Source organism: Camelus bactrianus, chromosome 22 (genome assembly GCF_048773025.1).
Source record: "Camelus bactrianus isolate YW-2024 breed Bactrian camel chromosome 22, ASM4877302v1, whole genome shotgun sequence".
In the NCBI taxonomy this organism is placed as follows: Eukaryota; Metazoa; Chordata; class Mammalia; order Artiodactyla; family Camelidae; genus Camelus; species Camelus bactrianus.
The window spans coordinates 25,386,645-25,404,909 of NC_133560.1; the positions used below are offsets into that span (position 1 = coordinate 25,386,645).

Below are 18,265 nucleotides of genomic sequence, written 5' to 3' on the forward strand. Positions count from 1 at the left end.
TCCACGAGCTGCTCTTTTCCCTTTAACTCCAAACAGCGCAGGCCTCACAATAAGGCGGGCGCAGGATCCAGCTAGAATTGTCTACCTACTTGGATTTTCATTGTCTTCATTTTTTTAGTTATCTCCCATCTGGAAGGCGGGTGGAGCTCGCGGGATTCGAACTCTGGCTCTGCCACTCTAGCTCTGTACCAGTGGGCCGGTAACTTAACCCCTCCAGGCTTCGGTTTTCTCCCTGTAAAATGTTAATAATAAAGGCACCTACCTGCTAGGTTACTGGAAGGACTAAATGTAAATGCTAGCGCCTAATAAATATGAAGGATGATTATTTTTCATGGTAAGTGATATTTATTTGCCATTTATGCTGTTTGTGTTATAAAGTTAAAGTTAACTTTTAAATAAATATATTTAAGGGTGTTTTGTTGGGGTTTTTTGAGAGTCCATTTACATGAAAACTAAGTGTATAGAAGGAAACGCTTCTTAGATGTTGGTCAAAGAAAAGACTCCGCCCGCCTCCGAGGTAAACTTGGAAGATTTGAAGAGTCCTTGCTCGGGGCCTGGGATTAATTCCCGCGCGCGAGGCTGGATGGAGGGTTCCTTGCCCCTACGCCCATTCCTGTTGCATGAAACTGTGGTTCTGGATCTCTCCAGAGGGGGCGCCATAGCATAGCCGTCTAATACCGTACACGGAGTGGCCAGGGTTGTGGGGAAATGCTCACCCTCCTCGACCCGCCGAAGGAAACCTCCCATATCTCTCAAAATATTATCTACAAGCCCTGTGACCCAGCGGTGCCACGTGTAGAAATTTATCCAAGTTTTACACTTGCAAACGTGCAGGAGGATGTGTGTACATCGGATGTTTATTGCAACACTGTATAAACGCAAAGTGTTGGACGCTACACACTTGTCCCTCCCTAGGGCCCTGGTGTAATAAGTGATGATATGTCTATGCTGTGAAATACCATGCAGCCAGTGAAAAGAAGCAAAGACAGTTGCTGTATGAATGTTTACCTCGATTTTTTTTAACATGAAAAAAAAAAAAAAGATGTGCTATGGACTGAATGGTGACACCATCACCCCCCACCGCACCCACATCATATATTGAAGCCCTAACCCCCAGTTTGATGGTATTTGGAGATGGGGATTTGGGGAGGTAATTAGGTTTAGATGAGGTCATGAAGGTGGGGCCTTCATAATGGCATTAGTGCCCTTATAAGAAGAGACACCAGAGAGCCAGAGCTGATTAACACAGTAGAGAATCTAAATGTGCAACAATTTCCAAGATATACTATTAAGTTAACAAAGCAAGGTGGAGAGCAATGCTCAAGTTGTGTAAAAAGAGAGGAAATGTATTTACATTTCAGCTCATATATTCACAGGATAGCTCTGGAAGTTTCTGAACAGTGTATGCATCCAGGAAGGGAAACCGGTGCTTTTTGAATTTTGTAAAATGTGAACAAGTGAAATCTATCATCACACCATCAAACAACTGAACAATGGGGTGGGATATCTCAGGTTGCCCTGGAAGATTACAGGAGCCTGGGGTAGGGGCGTCAGGCCAGGTGGGAAATTGGGTCCAGTTCTGAAGTGTCCTGGGATATAACTCCAGGCTTGGGTGTGTTTGTGTTCCAGGAAATTCGTTGGTTTCCTGTGCATGAGGTCTGCAGGGACGGCCCACGGAGACTCAGTCCCCTAGGCTGGGTCAGAGCCTCCCCCAAAACACCGCCTGGCTCGCGACTGCCTGCAGTTCCGCTATCTCCCGGCAGGTGGCCCGCCGCAGTCTGAGACCGGGACCCCCGGTCCTTTCCCCACTCTCGCCCCGCCCCTCTCCCGCCGGCCCCTCCGGAAGGATTAGGAATGCGCCAGAGGACAGCTGGGGCTGTGGCAAGCGCGCCTGGAGGATTTTATGGGCACAAACGGGGCCCTGGTACCGCCCCCGGCCAAGAATGCAGACCCCTGAAGGAGGGAGCGTCAGCCTGGCCTTGACAGACCCCCCCCCGCCCCCCAGGAGGGGCAGGACATTAGGCGTGTGCCTCCTTGGGCCTCACAGCCTGACAGCCTAGGCTAGTATCCTGCCTCGGCGGACATTGGGACAAGGTACTCAGTTCTTGGAGTTTCCTCACCTGTCAAATGGAGGTGAGGAAACCTATTTTGCAAGGTTGCAGTCCGGGTGAGAAAAAGGTGTGTCCTGGGCCTAGCACTGTGGGGGTAACTATCCAGGCACAATAAGTCCATATGGTCTGAGTCCTTATCATCGCTTCCTTAGGCCAGTGCAGTCACCATCATCTTATTCTCCTAGCTTTGCCCCCGACAAAACCAGAGGCACCTGGAAACATCTAAACCAGATTAAGTCCCTCCTCTGCCTAAAACCCTCCATGAATCCCGCCTTACTCAGAGCAAAAGCAAAGTCCTCTCCTGGGCCCACAGGGCCCTGCACCACCTGCCCCATTATTTCCCTGCCTTTGTTTCCTTCCACTCTCCCTCTCCATCGCTGCTCCAGCCACATTGAAATCCTTGCTTTTCAGAGAACACACAGGCATATTCTAGCCTCAGGGCCTTTGCACCTGCTGTTCCCTCCACCTGAAATGCTCTTCTTTCAGAATTTCCCAGGACAGTGACCGTCTCAGCTCACATCACAGGTCACCACCTCGGCAGAGAGGCATCACCTGACCACCATCACATCACTGTATTGTCATTGGAATTATCTCCATACCTCTTTACTCCGTTATTGTCCATGTCTGCCAACAGAACATCAGTTCCACAAGGGCAGGGATTTTTGTCTATTTTGTCCATTCCTGCGGGGTTTAGCGTCAAGAAAATACGTTTTCCTGCGTCTTTTCTACCTTCACCACCTTCGGCTGCTTTTCCTACAAATTCATTTATTTAAAAAGAAAGTCTGCAAAAGAGCTCTTAGGGAAGGCAATGGCAGGCCAAAAGGCATCAGTCTGCGGCGGGCAGGGGTACCAGAGTCTGGGCTGCTGTGGGAGCTCCAGGGCTGCCAGTAGAGCCGCTCGTGTCCAGCCCATCCTGCTGGGGCGACGAGCGTTCGGAGCGGCTGGAGCTGCCGCCCAGGCCAGGAGGCAGCCAGCGGTGCAGGCCGCCCGAAGCCTCAGGGCCGCTACCCGACCGCTGGGAGGCACCCGAGCCTGAGCCTCGGCCACAGGGGAGACAGCTGCAACAGATGAGGTTGAGGAGCGCCTGACGCAGGTCGCGGTTGGTGAACGTGTAGATGATGGGGTTCAGAAGCGAGTTCGCCATGGCAAGGCCCAGGAAGGGGTCCGCCTGCAGGAGCACGGGGCAGGCCCGCGCCGGGCACGCCACATCCAGCAAGAGTAGCAGGAAGAGGGGGCCCCAACACGCCACGAAGGCCAGGAGCACCACGCTGAGCGTGCGCAACAGCGCTAAGGAGCGCGGTGTGCGGCGTGCGGGGGTCGAGGCGCCCTCGCCAGCCCCGGGGCGCGCGCGTAGGCGCTGCGCTTTAGAGCGGACTAGGCAGTAGATGCGTCCGTAGAGTGCACAGATGGCAGCCAGGATGCCAACGAAGGCGAGTACGCAGAAGAGGACGTAGGCCTTGGCGTAGAGCGGCAGGACAGTGGAGCAGGCGTCCAGACGGCCCAGACAATTCCAGCCAAGAGCAGGCAGTAGCCCGAGGAGCAGCGACACGCCCCAGGCGGCGGCCGCCAGCGCCAGCGTGCGCCCTCGACGCGCGGCGGGCGCGGGTCCCCGGCGCTCCATGGTGAGGAGGCGCTCGAGGGCGATGGCCAGGAGACTCAGCACGGATGCGGCCAGCGCCACGAAGACGCCGCCCTCTCGCGCGAACCAAAGCGCGGGCGACAGGCGCAGCGTGAGCGGTCCCGATAGCAGGATGTTGGCCGCATAGGCGGCTCCCGCCAGCAGGTCAGACAGCGTGAGGCTGCCCAGGAGCAGGAACATAGGCGCATGGAATCGCGGGTGGCGTCCGAGCACAACCAGCACGGCCAAGTTCTCGAGCACGATGAACGCGCACACGGCCAGGCACACGACGGCGTCGGCGCGCAGCCCAGCGCCAGGCTGGTAGCGCGCACCGCGGAGCTTGCCAGTATAGTTGTAATGCAAGACGATGACCTCGCTCACCGGTGCTGGCCGCAGCAACCCCGGCTCCATGGGCCGCCAGCCCCAAAGCTGAGGAAAGATTGGATGCAATGTCAGGCCTGGCGCGCGCCATCCCCACGGCTGCGGAGGCGGGCACCCGCGGGGCCTCACCTGGGAAGGGGGTCCTAACCCACTACTCCCCACCCTACACGCACGCCCTGGCCCGTAGGGAATTCGGGGTGGAAGGGGATGTCCATGGAGACAGACCGATACAAAGACACACAAATAATACTACGAGGGGACAAGATAACACACAGTCCCATAGGGAAAGGGACACTAATAATTCACACATAAGGAGGGATATCCAGAGACACATTAATCACAGACAGAAACAGCCACACACAGAAATGTACACACAAAGACAGTGACAAACGGACAAGGACATGGACACACATAGTCACAAACTAGGGCAAAATGCGCAGTTACACCCCATTATGGAAATATGAAAATACATTTACACATGGACAGAGTGACACAGGCAGAGATATACAAATTCCACCATGCACAAACGGGATCTAGTGCCTACTTTCACAGGCCAGAATTTCACAGCCTCCACCCACACCCAGCCTGGGGCCCAGAGCCCCACAATTTGCAGGCCTCACTGCACCCAGGGCATTTTCCTGTGAAACCCCCTTCATCCACCGCAAAACCCCCAGTGAGAAAGCTGAACCCATCCACCCATTTTGCAGAGGCAGAGCCTGAGGGCAGCAGACAGGATCCACAGACTGTCTGTCTCAGAGACAGACTCTTGCAGGTCAGACATGTCTTTAAAGTATAATAATACCTCCCACCAACGAATGTGCCCTTTAATCCCCTCCACAATTCTCCCCTTGGCCCCAATTTACAGGCTAGGAAGCTGAGGCTCAGAAGAAGTACTTCACATAGCAGCAGGCACAAAGGTTTTCATGCTCCCACACAAGCACATCCACGCAGAAACAATTACACAATCGCTGGAGTCCCACTTAACAGATGAGAAAACCGAGGCCTGGGGAGGGGAACGGACTTATTTGCACATGGCAGAAGCAAATGCATCCCAGATGGCTTCAGCTGCACACTGGGAGCCAGGCGCAAATACAGATCCACAGGGAGTCACAGACTCAGCCATGCTGGGGGGAGGGGCATCAAATACACCCAGATACAGGTTACACGCGCTCCTACTCGGTTGGGGACACTGCGCAGAGGCTCACAGCCTGTGTACCGGCCGCCTCGCCGTGGCTTGCCTGGAGGCAGGAGTGAGGTAGCGAAACTTGCAGTGGCGTGGTTGGGAGAGGGCGAGGCTGGGGGATTCCGGGTGTCCCCCACCCCCATCCCAGGTCCCGCATCGAGTTCCGGAGTCGCCGGTTTTCCCCTCCTGAGAGGCCTTCGGTAAAGGTCCGGGAAACCCAAGCAAGGGGACAAGGGTAGTGGCCAGGGCAACCCCTCCGGGCCAGGCCAAGCCCCGCGCCCGAAATGTCCCAGTGCAGTACACTCACCTCTGCGCCCAGGTGGTGCGCCCTCAGCAGTCGCGCCGCCCGGAGCGGAGTGATCGGCTGCTGTTCGGGGGGGCGGGGCTGGAGCTAACAGGCTAGGGTGCGGACCCACAACGCCGGCCCTGGCGGTCGCAAGCAGTCGCCCCCCTCCCCTTAGGGCCTGGGCACCCAGCCCGTGTCTGCCAGCCTGTGCCACCCACAGCGGCACCGGAGCGCGCCCCGGCGGCGACTGGCACCGGCGAGCCCTGGACTCCCCCCTCCAGGCCAGAGCTGGCCTCCCAGGGACGCTCCGTCTCGGTAGGAGGACCCAGAGACACGAGAAGGGGAGGGTTCTTCTGCTGGGGCAGCCGCAACCTGAGCCACTTCCCCCCATCTCCTCGAGTAGAGGAGTCCGGTCTGTCCTCCTGCCCTGGGCACTGGTGCCTCCCCATTTTCAGCCTACCTTCCAATTGAACGTCCTGGGCGGCACCCCATGGACGCCCCGTCGGTGGATGGACTCCAGCACCCTGGATTAGGAGGGGGTCTTCGGCAAGCCTCAATCCCCTACCCCTAGCAGATTGGTCCTGGCGGCTTCCGGGCGCAGGCCCCACCCCATTTCCCCGCTCCCAACCCTCTTTCGGGGCTAGTGGGGGAGGGGCAGGCCCAGGCAAGATTCTGGTGGGAACCTTCCCCTCCCCAGATAAGAAGAATCCTGCTCGTAAGACCTCCTTGTTCTCCCGCTTCCCCCACCTCATCTCTCTTACCCTTATTGCTCCCAACAATGTCATTTACTCTTTTATCATGTTTCTGGACTGTGTCCCCCACCAGACTGTCAGCCCCATGGGAGCAGGGATTTGCGTCTGTTGTGGGCACTGCCGGGACACAGCTGGTGCCCAATAAGTAGCTGCTGAGTGAGTGAATGAATGAATGAATGAATAGCTCCCTCATTTTCTGTGTGCGTCTCTCCTCTGGTTTCTCGGGGTCTCTCCATCTCTGTTTCTCCCGGTCTCTGTGTTTATGCCTCTCTCAGTCGCTCTTTGTCTTTCTCTGTCTGTTCTCTCTCCCACGCCTCTCCCAGGCCTCTACTCCTCCTACGGGCCAGTCCCAGCTGGTCCTGCACCCTGTGCCCCTAGTTCCCAGGAGTTTCCAGGCTGGGAAGCTCCTCAGACTGCTTGCCACAGCCAGGAAGTGGGGCTGGGCCTGGCTGCCGCATCCTTCACCAGGACTGTGCCCTCTGCACCAGCCGCCAGTCTCAGGCTCTGCAGGCCACAGGTCGAGTGAGGGTGTCCCAGGATGAGCCGGAGGCTGGGGATGGGGTTGCATGGAGGGGTGCCCCTGGGAGAGGGACTGTGTGGGGCACCCTGGCTCGGTCGCATTCTCATGTAGCAATTTGGGGATTCCTGTGGCTCCAGACAGAACTGCTCCTGTCTATTTGACGGCTTACACGCAGGAACAGCACAGTCAGTGGGGCCAGCATAGGCCAGGTGGGGGGCTCATTAAGGGTTAGGTGCCGGGGCTCGGGGCTCAACAGCTTCACCCACCAAGCCCACTGGGATGAGCCCTGAAGATTTCCCGAAGGTGACAGAGCCATGACTGGCACATAGCATGCGTTGGATAAATGACCTCCTTTTGCAAAGGGGAAGCCGCACCCCACGGTGGGAAAGTGGCTGCTTCACACCTCCCAGGCAGCAGTCTCACCTCCCACGGGCCCTACAAGGCTGAGGGTGACTCTTCCGGCCATGGGTCCCAGCACCCCCAACTCATGCCACCGCATGCACCAGATATCCCGAGATCATGTCCCTCTCCTGCTCCAGAACCTCCATGGCTCCATATGTGGCCCAAATTCTAACCAGAAGGTCCACAAGGCCCTGCACAGTCTCTCCTTCTTATTTCTCTGCTCTCCCTCTGCTTTGCTCCCTTCTAGCCCCACTGGCCTCTCCCCAGTTCCTCACATACTTCAAGACCTTGGCACTTGGGATTCAGCCTGCCTAGAACACCCTTCCATCAGCCCTTGCCAGTTGGTCGCCTCTGCAGAGAGGCCTTCCATGATGTGTCCCCCATCCTTGCCAGTCTCCATGGCAGCATCTGAAATTACCTTGATAATTTATTCATCTGGCTTATTGTGTGTCTCTGTCCTGGACTCCCAGCTCCAGGAAGGCAAGGACCTTGTCTGTCTGTCTGTCTGTACAGTCATTGAGTAAATAAATGTTAAGGGCTTGGAGTCTGGAGTCAGGCTTTTGTAATCATGGATTCTGGCAAGTGACACCCCGCCCTGGGCCTTGGTGCCCCCATTTGTAAACTGGATAATGACAGTTCCCACTCTGAGGGATGTTGTTGAGGAGGAATGAATGGGACAGAGCTGGAACACAGAGATGAGAGGTCAATACGTGTTTGCTCAGGTGCTGTTGGTCACCGCTGTATCCCTGAGGAGGAATTAGGAGAGGGTGCAGCTCAGGCCCCATGAGCCCCTGCCTTCCCGCCCCCACCCCTCCCGGCCAAGCCCGGTCTCTTTCCAGGGGAAGGGCACTCCTGGCCTCCATGCTCCTGCCACAGCCTGTCTGCCTGATGCATGCCTGGGCCGGCACACCTGCCTGGCAGGTTCTGCTGCCAGAGCCCTCACCCACAGGGGCTGCCCCACCCAACCTGCACCCACTCTCACTGAGCTGTGTCCTTGCCTCTGAAATTGCAAAATGTCTCCCTCAGACTCCCACCAATCCAGAGAACCAGAAGAGTGCAGCAGGACTTCCCATTCTCTGCTCTCTGTCTCCCTCAGACCAGTCCTGAGGCATGAATAAGACTGCTGGGAGGTGCAAACTGATGACTTTCCCATGGCCAGAGACCAGAGCAGTCATGGTTTGGAGGGTCTCAAACTGGAAGTCCGAGGGCCAACTCTGGCTCACAGCCACAGGGTTTGTTTGCTTGGCTCAGAGGTTTCTCATTCAAACATCGGTCTGAACTCTACAGACACTCTGTACTCCAGTCGGTACATTTGTTTCTCACAGGGGTACAGGTTAATTCTGCTATGTACTAGCATTGAACAAGTAAGTACGTATGTTGTAGATACTGACAGCCAGTTTCTATGCTGTCAGAGAAGGAAGTTACAAATAAGCAATTTTGTGCTGGAATGGGGTTATCACTAGGGAATATTTATTTTAATAGATATGAAAATAAATAGAGATATGAGGGTACACACACATATTTCCTAGCTCTGTCTGCTCTAACACCCCAGTACCCAGAGAACACTCAGCACCCAGATCTTGGTTTCTAAATACCATTTTCCAGTACAAGAAACCAGGGCTCCTTGGAGAAATGGCTGCTTCTAGGGCTGGGACAGAGGAAAATGCACAATGATCCTGGAGCATCTTCCAGCAACAGGAAGGGCAAAAAAACCCCAAAAACAATGGCAAAAGGACACAGGAGCCAGCCTGAAAGAACTCCCACTGGCCAAAGCTGGAACAATTTGAACAAGATAAATAGCAGTAGCATTGGCATTATAGCCAAAAGAATAAAATAAAGGTCCACAAGTCCATACTGATTTAAATACATGATTAAATCAATTTTAAAATGAGGGAGAAGGAACAAACCTTCACAGAAGAATTCCAATTAACAAAAGTGAAACTGATGAAAAGAGAAGGTCACCATTAGAATACCGCTATGACAACTGCTGCAGGTAGAATCCACTGATTGATGAGAAAATTACTGGGCAAAACTTTAAGCCTCAAAGTTTCTCCCTCTGAATATTTTTTTTCTCCTGGGTTTAGGTAATTAGGTTTATTTATTTATTTATTTAATGGAGGTACTGAGGATCAAATCCAGGACCTCCTGCATGCTAGGCACGCACTCTACCACTGAGATATACACTCCCCTGCTGAGTGTTTAGTAATCACCTTGGTGGTCTTAATCTTTGTCCAAAATTTATTGGAAACTCTTCTCCCTCAGTGGGGAAGCTAAGTTCCCCTCCCCTTGAAGTGGGGCTGGACTTGGTACCTTACTTCTAAAGAATAGAGTATGGTCCACTCAAAACCCTGAACATGGATGTTACTAGCAACTTTGTTCAAAATTGCCAAAACTTGGAAGCAACCAAGGTGTCCTTCCGCAGGTGAATGGATAAATAAACTGTGGTACATCCAGACAATTGAATGTTAGTCAGCTCTAAAAAGAGATGAGCTATCAAGCCATGGAAAGACATAGAGAAAACTTAAATGCATATGACTAAGTGGAAGAAGCCAATGTGAAACGGCTACATGATGTAGAGTTCCAACCATGTGACATTCTGGAAAAGGCAAAACTATGGGGCTAGTAAAAAGATCAATGGTTGACAGGGGATAGGGGGTAGGGAGGATGAATAGACAGAGTACAGGGAATATTTAGGGCAATGAAACTATTAGGCACAATACAGTAGTGATGGATACATGGCATCTTCCATTTGCCAAATCCATAGACTACACCACCATGAACCCTAAAGTGAAAAACTATGGACTTCAAGTGATAGTGATGTGTTCATGTAGGTTCATCAGTGTACCAAGTATACCCCTGTGGTAGGGGGTGGCCGTAGTGGGAGAGGTTGGGGGAAAGCATCAGGACTCCTTTTTGCTGGGGGGAACTAAATTTATTTATTTATTTATTTTAATTGAAGTATAGTCAGTTACAATGTGTCAATTTCTGGTGTATAACATTATGTCCCAGTCATGCATATATATACATATATTTGTTTTCACATTCTTTTTCATTAAAGGTTACTACAAGATATTGAATATAGTTCCCTGTGCTATATTACTTATTATTATTATTATTATCTTAATGGAGGTGCTGGGGATTGAACCCAGGACCTCCTGCATGCTAAGCACACACTCTACCACTGTGAAGGAAAAGCTGGGCTGGTCTAACAAGATAACTCACAGGTCTAGGAATGTGAAGGAGAGGCTGGGCTGGGCTAACAAGATAACTCACAAGTCTAAGTATTGGAATACTGATCTGAGTTCTGCTGGACTAACTTATAAATCTAAGTTAATTAGTGTTGGTTTGCTGTTTATGTTTTTTTGCTAGCCAGCTGGATTTTCAAAGATACATATCTGGCTTTGGAATGTTGGTTTGCTGCCTCCCCGCCTCCACTTTTGTGATGATAATGCTGCTAAAGCTGTTCCATGCCTATTGGCAGAATACCCCAAGCTTGTACTTTACCCTATAAAACCTCATGCGCATGTCTTGGAGGTGCTCAGAGCTTGGGAGTAGAAGCCCCTCTGAGCCCGCCGGTGTAATACATCTGAGTACTCCAACCCTCCAAGTGGTGCTTGTTTCTTGACTGGCCTGTCATTTCCGTAACACCACTAAGCTGAATCCTCACCCAGAATTTTGTTTCTTTTTAAGGTTGAATAGTGTTCTATTGTATTAGTATACTTATTAAAGATTCTAAAAGGCTCTGGGAAAAGGCTCTGAATTGGGAGGCGGAGGGGAGGAGAAGTCAACTGGTGGTGGGTCAGAAACTGGGCAGAGCCCCGCTCTTCTCACCTGCTCACCCCAGGCCTGGAAAACTGCCAGGGGAAAATCTGACCTCATTCTCCAGCACACATGTCCTGAGTTACAGCTTGGGTTAAACCCAGGCCAAGGGCTCATAAAGCTGTAGACATGTGTAGGGGGCCAAGCCCTCAGGAGGCAGAGGAGGCAGGCCCTGATCTTTTCCACAAGAAGCCCTGTTGGTTCCCCTCCCTGCACCCTTCACTTCCAAGTGAGGCTTGGAAACTTGGAGTCAGAACCTTCTCTCTTTCTCTCTCCCTCACACTTAGACATTAATTTCACAGACTAGATAAGGAGTGAAGTAGAAAGAACAGCTGGGCAGAGGTGTTGAATCAGCAAAATGCAGAAGCCTGGAGAACAGAAAGAATGCATGAGTAAAAGGAACGGAAATCAAGTCAGTTGGGCAGGAGTGTGGCTGAGGGGGAGGAAAAAGCAGGGGTGGGAGGTAACACTGAGTGTGGGTAGGGCAAGAGTCAAGTCTGGTGGACCTCAAATGCCAGGCCTCTGAAGTCTAACCACCATCTTGCTTAACCTCTCTGACTGCAGTATCCTCATCTGTAAAATGGAGTCACGAAAATCTTTTTTGTTCTCCCGGTGATCTTGTGAGTATGAATGCAATCATCAGTAGAAAAAGCTAACACATTGCCTGGCCCAGAGCTAACCACTTGATAAATTTCCGGCATTATTTTTTAACAGCTTTATTGAGATACAATTCACATAGCACACACCTCGCTCATTTAAAGTATGCAATTCTATGATTCTTAGTGTGTTCGCAAAGTTGTATAACCACCACCACAATCAATTTTAGAACATTTCATCACTCAAAAAAGAAATTCTGTACCCATTGGCAGTCACTCACATTTCTTCCTTCCCTCCAACCTCTAGAAACCATTAATCTACTTTCTGTCTCTATAGATTTGCCTATTTTGGATATTTCATGTGAATGGAATTTTACACTATGTGGTTTTTGTGTGTGTCTGGGCTTCTTTCACTCAGTATGTCATTCCTTTTTATGGCTGAATAATATTTCATTGTGTTTATCCATTTATCAGCTGATGGACACTTGAGTTGTTTCTCCTTTTTTTGGCTACCTTAAAAATTGCTGCTAGGAACTTTTGTGCATAGGTTAGTGTGTGTGTGTGTGTGTGTGTGTGTGTACACATATTGTCTTTTTAAAAAATTTTTAATTAAAGTGTAGTTGGTTTATGTTAATTTCAGGTGTAAAGTGATTCAGTTAAACATATACCTACATATATTTTTTTCTTTTCAGGTTCTTTTCCATTATAGGTTATTACAAGAAATTGAATATAGTTCCCTGTGCTACACAGTAGATCCTTGTTGTTTATCTATTTTATATATAGTAGTGTGTGTCTGTTACTCCCCAACCCCTAAGTTGTACCTCCTAGCCTTTTCCTTTTGGTAACCATAGTTTGTTTTCTATGTCCATCAGTCTGTTTTTGGTCTGTAAACAGAATTTTTATCTTTTTTTTTTTAGATTTCACATATACATGATATCATATATGTTCATTTCTCTTGGGAATATACCTAGGACTGGAACTGTGGGTCATGTGGTAACTTATACTTAACATCTCGAGGAACTGCCAGACTGAACTGCCAGACTTTTCCAAAGTCATTGCACTATTTTACATTCCCACCAGCAATATACAGGGGTTCCAATTTCCTCACATCCTTGCTCATACTTATTATTTCCCATCCTTTTTTTTTTTTTTTTTACAGCCATCCTGATGGAAGTGAAGATGCATCTCATTGTGGCTTTGATAGTGATTACTTTCTGTTACCATTTTTATTGATCCCAATGCCCACACTGCAGTTCATCCTTCCTCTTGTCCTTCCCCTGCTCATGACCCTCCCATAACTCCTTGGTGCCCTTTGAAGAAAGTTTAAGCAGCCCAGGACATTGGCTTCTGGCTCTTGCAATGCCCCCTCCACCCCATATCATACCTCTTCTCTGAATCTCCAAATCTAGCATCTGCTCCTCATGGTCAGAGAGAGGCAGGCTTTGGGGTCAGACAGATGTGGGTTGGAATCCTGGCTCTGATGATCTCAGGCAGGTAGATTCACTTCTGTGAGCCTCAGTTTCCTCATCAGTTAAATGGAAATCATAATTATTCCCCCTCTCATAGGGTTCAGTGAGACAAGTCATGTGAACTCTTTAGTGCAATGCCTGGCATTGGGTAGGGGCTGTATTCATCAGGATTTGTTTAGTTGAAAGTTCCAGAAAAAAAAAATTAAGTTCAACTGAAAAACACCTCAAACTGGCATGGAGGCGGTGGTTAGAAATGAATTGTCTCATGCAACTGAAAATCTAGAGATCTAGGAGTTGGGTTGACTTTGGGCATAGCTGGATCAAGAAGCTCCAATGTCACCAAGAATCTAACTCTCTGTCTCTTGGCTCAGCTAGGTTTTCATCTCATCAAGCTCTCTTTTGGGTGGCAGAAACTCTTCCTGGCACTATAGATCTATTATTCCCACTCAGTAGCAACTTGGAAAGATACCCAACCACACCAGGGTTTCACCAGAAGTCCCAGTACTGAATTTCATTGGCCCAGCTAGGATCATGTCATAACCAACCCAGTCTCTTGGCCTGGGGGAGTGGACTGCTCTGATTGGCCAAGTTGGAGAATGTGGGCGGAGTCAACCCAAAATGACCTGAGCATCTTCATATGGGCCATTAGGAGTCCCCAAACCCTGTTAAGTTTCATTTCAGGTACCTGAGATGGGAAGGCCACGGGACAACAGAAAGCTCAGAAATTAAATTTGGGAGGTTCAGTTTAGGGTCAGTTGAGTTTGAAATGCCTGCCAGCCATCAAGTGGTGCCACTGAGTCATCAACTGGATATGAGACGTGTTTGCTTGGTGTCTCGGTGGCTCACATTCTTTTTTATAGATTTTATGGAAATATAATTTCATTTCCTTTTGAAGGATGCTATGGAGAAGTGTAATTATTATGATGTATAGTTTCTCCACCTGGAGTTAATTGCCTTCTTTTTTTTCTTTAGGTGTCTTTCTTAGAAGTTCTGGCAATTCATCTCAATTCAACTTTCCAAGTGATAAAATCCGCCAGATAATCTGTAGGTAGCATTCTGTTTTCCTCCTGTGTTCTTTTTTGCTGAGGAATTCCTCCTGCCACTCTCCCAGGAATTCTCTTCATCTCTTTCCTATGTTGGGACCCCTGTTTTCTCAATCTCGTGTCTTCTTTTTTTCTTTATTTACCCCTCTGTTTTTGTGGAGTGCATCCTGCAATAACTTTCTGAGAATACAGGAGCATGCAATATAACATTTTTGAGCCCTTCATTTCATGTTTTGAAATGTCTTTACTTGCTCCTCACACTTGATCAATATTTTGGCTGGAAATAGTGGTCTGGATTGAAAATCCTTTTCTGACAGAATTTCGAGTCCTTAAACCCATTACCTCTTTCCTTCTAGTGTCTTTAAATGTACTCTTTATTCTACTGGGATTGAACATTCTTCCTTTTTTTTTTTCTGGCTAATTGCTACTCATCCTTTAGCTCCCATGATAGATATTTCTAGGGCAGACCAATATCTATTGAATGAAAAACTACATTCAATTAGGTGACTCCCTTGACTAATTCTGGCCATTGAAATGTGAGTGGAGATGACATACATCACTTCTGTATGTCAGTTACTTCTGAGGAGGCATCAAAAAGCCCACGCATGCTTCTCCAGTCTCTCTCTTGTCCTACTGTGGTGACTGAGGCACTGAGTTCCAAGATGATGCAGCCACAAGATGGTGGGTGCCTTTTCAGTCTGGACCCCTGCAGGACTGTGTGGAGCTGAGCTCAGCCCATGTAGGATGAGTAACTCGAGAGAGAAGTAAACTTTGCTTGTGTTAAACTCCTGAACTTTGAACTTGTTTGTTATTGCAGGGAAACTTGACCGATGCTAACTAATACAGAGCCCAACTTAAATGTGGACTTCCTGAGAAGTCCTGGATCACAGCCCCCAAACTAGATTACCTCCCGCTATTGTAAGCTTGAATTTTCCTATGTGACCCTTGTCCCCATCGTAACTATGTAATTATTTGTGTGATAAGTTCAACATCTGTCTCCTGTATCCCACCTCCAAGACCCCAAGAGGAGACAACAGTGTTTGTGTTCTTGCTGTAGCTCAGTGCCCAGCACAGAGCATGGCACATAGTAGGTGCTCAGGATACATTTGTTGAATGAAAAAAGAGTTTGCCATCCTTTCAGCCAAACAGGCAGCCATGAGCACAGCTCATTTCTGGAGCATTCTCTCACACAACTATTGGTGTGATAGTGACATGAGAGGCAGGACAAGATAGATGGGTCCAAGGGAGAAAGGAAGTTTGACTAGGAAAGTGGAAAGCATCTTTACACATCTTTATGTTTCCTTCAAGAGAGTGTAATTTATTCTAGCAACTGCTCAGTCTGGGGGAGATTATTTCACTCAGGGGCTTGAGAACCAGGTGGAGAGGCACAGAAACATTCTTGGAATGGCTGAGAGACCCACAGTAAAATTCACACACTGATGCCAAGATACAACCACCAGAAGACAATCCTACCTTGGATTCCACTCAAGTGCAATTTTGTGTCTGCACCCTAGTGTTATCGTACTGATTTATGTTTTCAACTTTATTGGGGGCATCCTTGACATACAACCAACTGCACACACTTCAAATGTTCCAGTTTCTCTGCATCTTCACCAGCACTTGGTCAGGTTTTTCATCTGAGCTGTTCTGGTGGGTTGGTGGTTGTATCTGATTGTCCTGCTGTTTTGCATGTTCTAGATGGCTGGTGATGAGAATCTTTTCATAGGCTTATTTGACATTTATTTATCTCTTGTGAAGAGTCTGTTCAAATCTTTTGCCTGTGTTTCTATTGGGTTACTTTCTGAGTTTTAAATGTATGATGGCTAAGAAGATTACCCCTGAGAATAACAGTAGCTCTCCTGCTGTATGAACTTTATTTGTGATCCTTTACTTCCTCATCTGTAAGATGGGTATAATAATTATATCAAACTTATAGGGTTGTGCTGAGGGTTAAATGACTTAAGACAGAGAAAGCCAGTGGGACCAGGCTTGAGGGAATCAATTCAGGTCCCTGAAGAAGCCAGCTGTGGAGACTCAGAAAGAGCTGGGAGGAAGCCTTTAGGATAGCTAAGCTCCATAATCATTCATTTAGTCATTTAACAAACAGTTTCTGTGCTTCCAATCTTTGGCTTTTTTGTGTCTTTTGGCTGGACACCCACCAAGAGGCAAACTCAGTTTTCAGGTAACAGAAAGACTTTGGCAGTAAAAATTCCCAGTAAAGTGGTGGTTGCTGTGTGCCAGACAGTGTTTTAAGCATTTTGCATATTCATTTCGTGCTTCTCCCAAATCCTAGGAAGTAGGTACCCTGGTGGGACACAATGGCATGGTTGGTTGGTGGCATGGTGATACATGGGTTGGTAAAGGAATTTACCAGAGATAAAGTGTGAGAATAGAAAAGGAGTTTATTAGGTTTCACTGTCATAGACAACAGCAGGTCACACAGACAAGAGGTGCCTGTGTGAGCCCCAAGGGCCGGTTGTGGGGTCTTTTATAAGGTAGGGTCACAAGGTGCCTGATCGGCTTGTGTGCAAGTCTCTAATTGGTTGTAGGTGAGGTAAGAGGTTTGGGGTCGGTGAAGGGCGGTGGGGTTTGACTCTGATAAGGTAGGCTGAAATGAACTAGCCTGGGCTACTGTGATATTAGGCATTACCTGGGGCTATTAGTTTGTTAGGGGAAACACGCTCAGTAAAGAATGTACTTTATCTGTTGAGGGATCACAGGCAGACATCTGAGAGCCCAGAAATGGGGGTCGTTGGACTTTGAAGGATGTCTGTTAGCTTGACGGGTACTACTATTATTACCCCATTTGGCAGATGAGGAAACCAAGACAGAGAGAGACAAGATCACCTGTCCGAGCCGCCTGGCTGCCAGCGTCTGCCCGTGACTGTTAATGCTGCTTTAGGAGCATGACGACAACCAGAGACAGACAGTAAGTGGACTGACAGATCCCGGGAAGGGTGGCAATGAAGGCTGGGTTGGGGGAGACAAGGGCATGGGACGAAAAGCCAGTGGGGTGAAATGCAGGATCAGTTGGGGTGCCTTAACCTGAGGAGCCTGGGGGACATCTCTCAGGGTGGGACAGGTGGCAGCTGGACCCTGGGTGGGGTCAGTGATGGGGGGGTGTGGATGTTGTGGCTTTACTTGTAAGGAAGAGGGGTGAAGAGAAGGAACTGAGGGTCACACTGTGAATCATCCTCCTTCTCTAGGAAGGAACCAGCTGTGGTCATGGTGGGGGGCAGGGAGCTTCAGCCATCAAACCAAACAGAAAGGATCACCTATGGCCACCCCAGCCCACCTGTCCCCTGTGAGGCTGTAAGCTCTCCTTCTTTTCTGCAAGTTGTTTGAGCGCCTACTGTATGCCATGTTGAGTGTTGAGGAGCCAACAGTGACCAACAGTGGCCTGCCCTCATGATGTGGTGGAGACAGAGGTGATCAACATAAAAATTATAGGGTAGGGAGGGTATAACTCCATGGTAGAGCACATACTTAGCATGTATGAGGTCATGGGTTCAATCCCCAGTACCTCCTCCAAATATAAATAAATAAACCCAATTACCTCCCCTTCATAAAACAAAAAAAAATTATAGGGGGGAGGATATAGCTCAGTGGTAGAGCACGTACTTAGCATGCAAAAGGTCCTGGGTCCAATCCCCAGTACCTCCGTTAAAAAAGTAAATAAATAAATGAACCTAGTTAAATTTTTTTTAAATAAGAAAGACAACATAAAATTTATATATAAATATAAGATCAGCACTATGGTCTGAACCTTTCCCAGAATTCATTTGTTGAAATCCAACTCCCTAAGGTGATGGTATTAGGAGGTGGGGCCTTTGGGAGGTGATTAGGGTGAAATGAGGTCACGAGGGTGGAGCCTCTAATGGGATTAATGCCCTTATAAAAATGAAGAGACACAAGATATTTCCTTGTCCAATGCACCAAGGAAAGGCCCTGTGAGGACATAGCCAAGAACAGTGGCCTCCCCAAGATCCCAGCCATGCTGGCACCTTGATCTTGGACTTCCACCCTCCAGAAGGATAAGAATTAATGTCTGTTGTGGAAGCCACTCCATGTGAGGTATTAGTTAT

At 49.2% G+C, this 18,265-nt stretch overlaps 1 protein-coding gene and 1 long non-coding RNA gene across 4 annotated transcripts; one reads left to right on the top strand and one right to left on the bottom strand.

Annotated features, from left to right (window-relative positions):
• Nucleotides 1–1,325: 1,325 nt before the first annotated feature.
• S1PR5 (sphingosine-1-phosphate receptor 5) lies at nt 1,326–6,669 on the bottom strand. Of its 2 annotated transcripts, none has more exons than XM_074350777.1 (2): nt 6,040–6,669; nt 1,326–4,158 (listed from the first exon to the last, which is right to left on the bottom strand). In XM_074350777.1, the coding sequence occupies exon 2, from the start codon at nt 4,138–4,140 to the stop codon at nt 2,938–2,940; it is 1,203 nt and encodes a 400-aa protein (XP_074206878.1). In that variant the 5' UTR covers nt 4,141–4,158; nt 6,040–6,669; the 3' UTR covers nt 1,326–2,937. The 2 variants fall into 2 exon arrangements, with proteins under 2 accessions (XP_074206878.1, XP_010952549.1); XM_010954247.3 differs by lacking the exon at nt 6,040–6,669 and adding an exon at nt 5,601–6,013.
• Nucleotides 5,759–17,574, top strand: LOC123616629 (uncharacterized). 2 transcript variants are annotated; one of them, XR_012501645.1, is made up of 4 exons: nt 5,761–5,894; nt 14,110–14,181; nt 16,994–17,109; nt 17,387–17,574. It is a non-coding gene; the product is annotated as an uncharacterized LOC123616629 (long non-coding RNA). The 2 variants fall into 2 exon arrangements; XR_012501644.1 differs by lacking the exon at nt 14,110–14,181 and having other exon boundaries at nt 5,759–5,894.
• The last annotated feature ends 691 nt before the right edge of the window (nt 17,575–18,265 follow it).

Coding starts and splice junctions, on each gene's coding strand:
- S1PR5 (XM_074350777.1), bottom strand. CDS start 4,140: ATGGAGCCGGGGTTGCTGCGGCCAGCACCGGTGAGCGAGGTCATCGTC.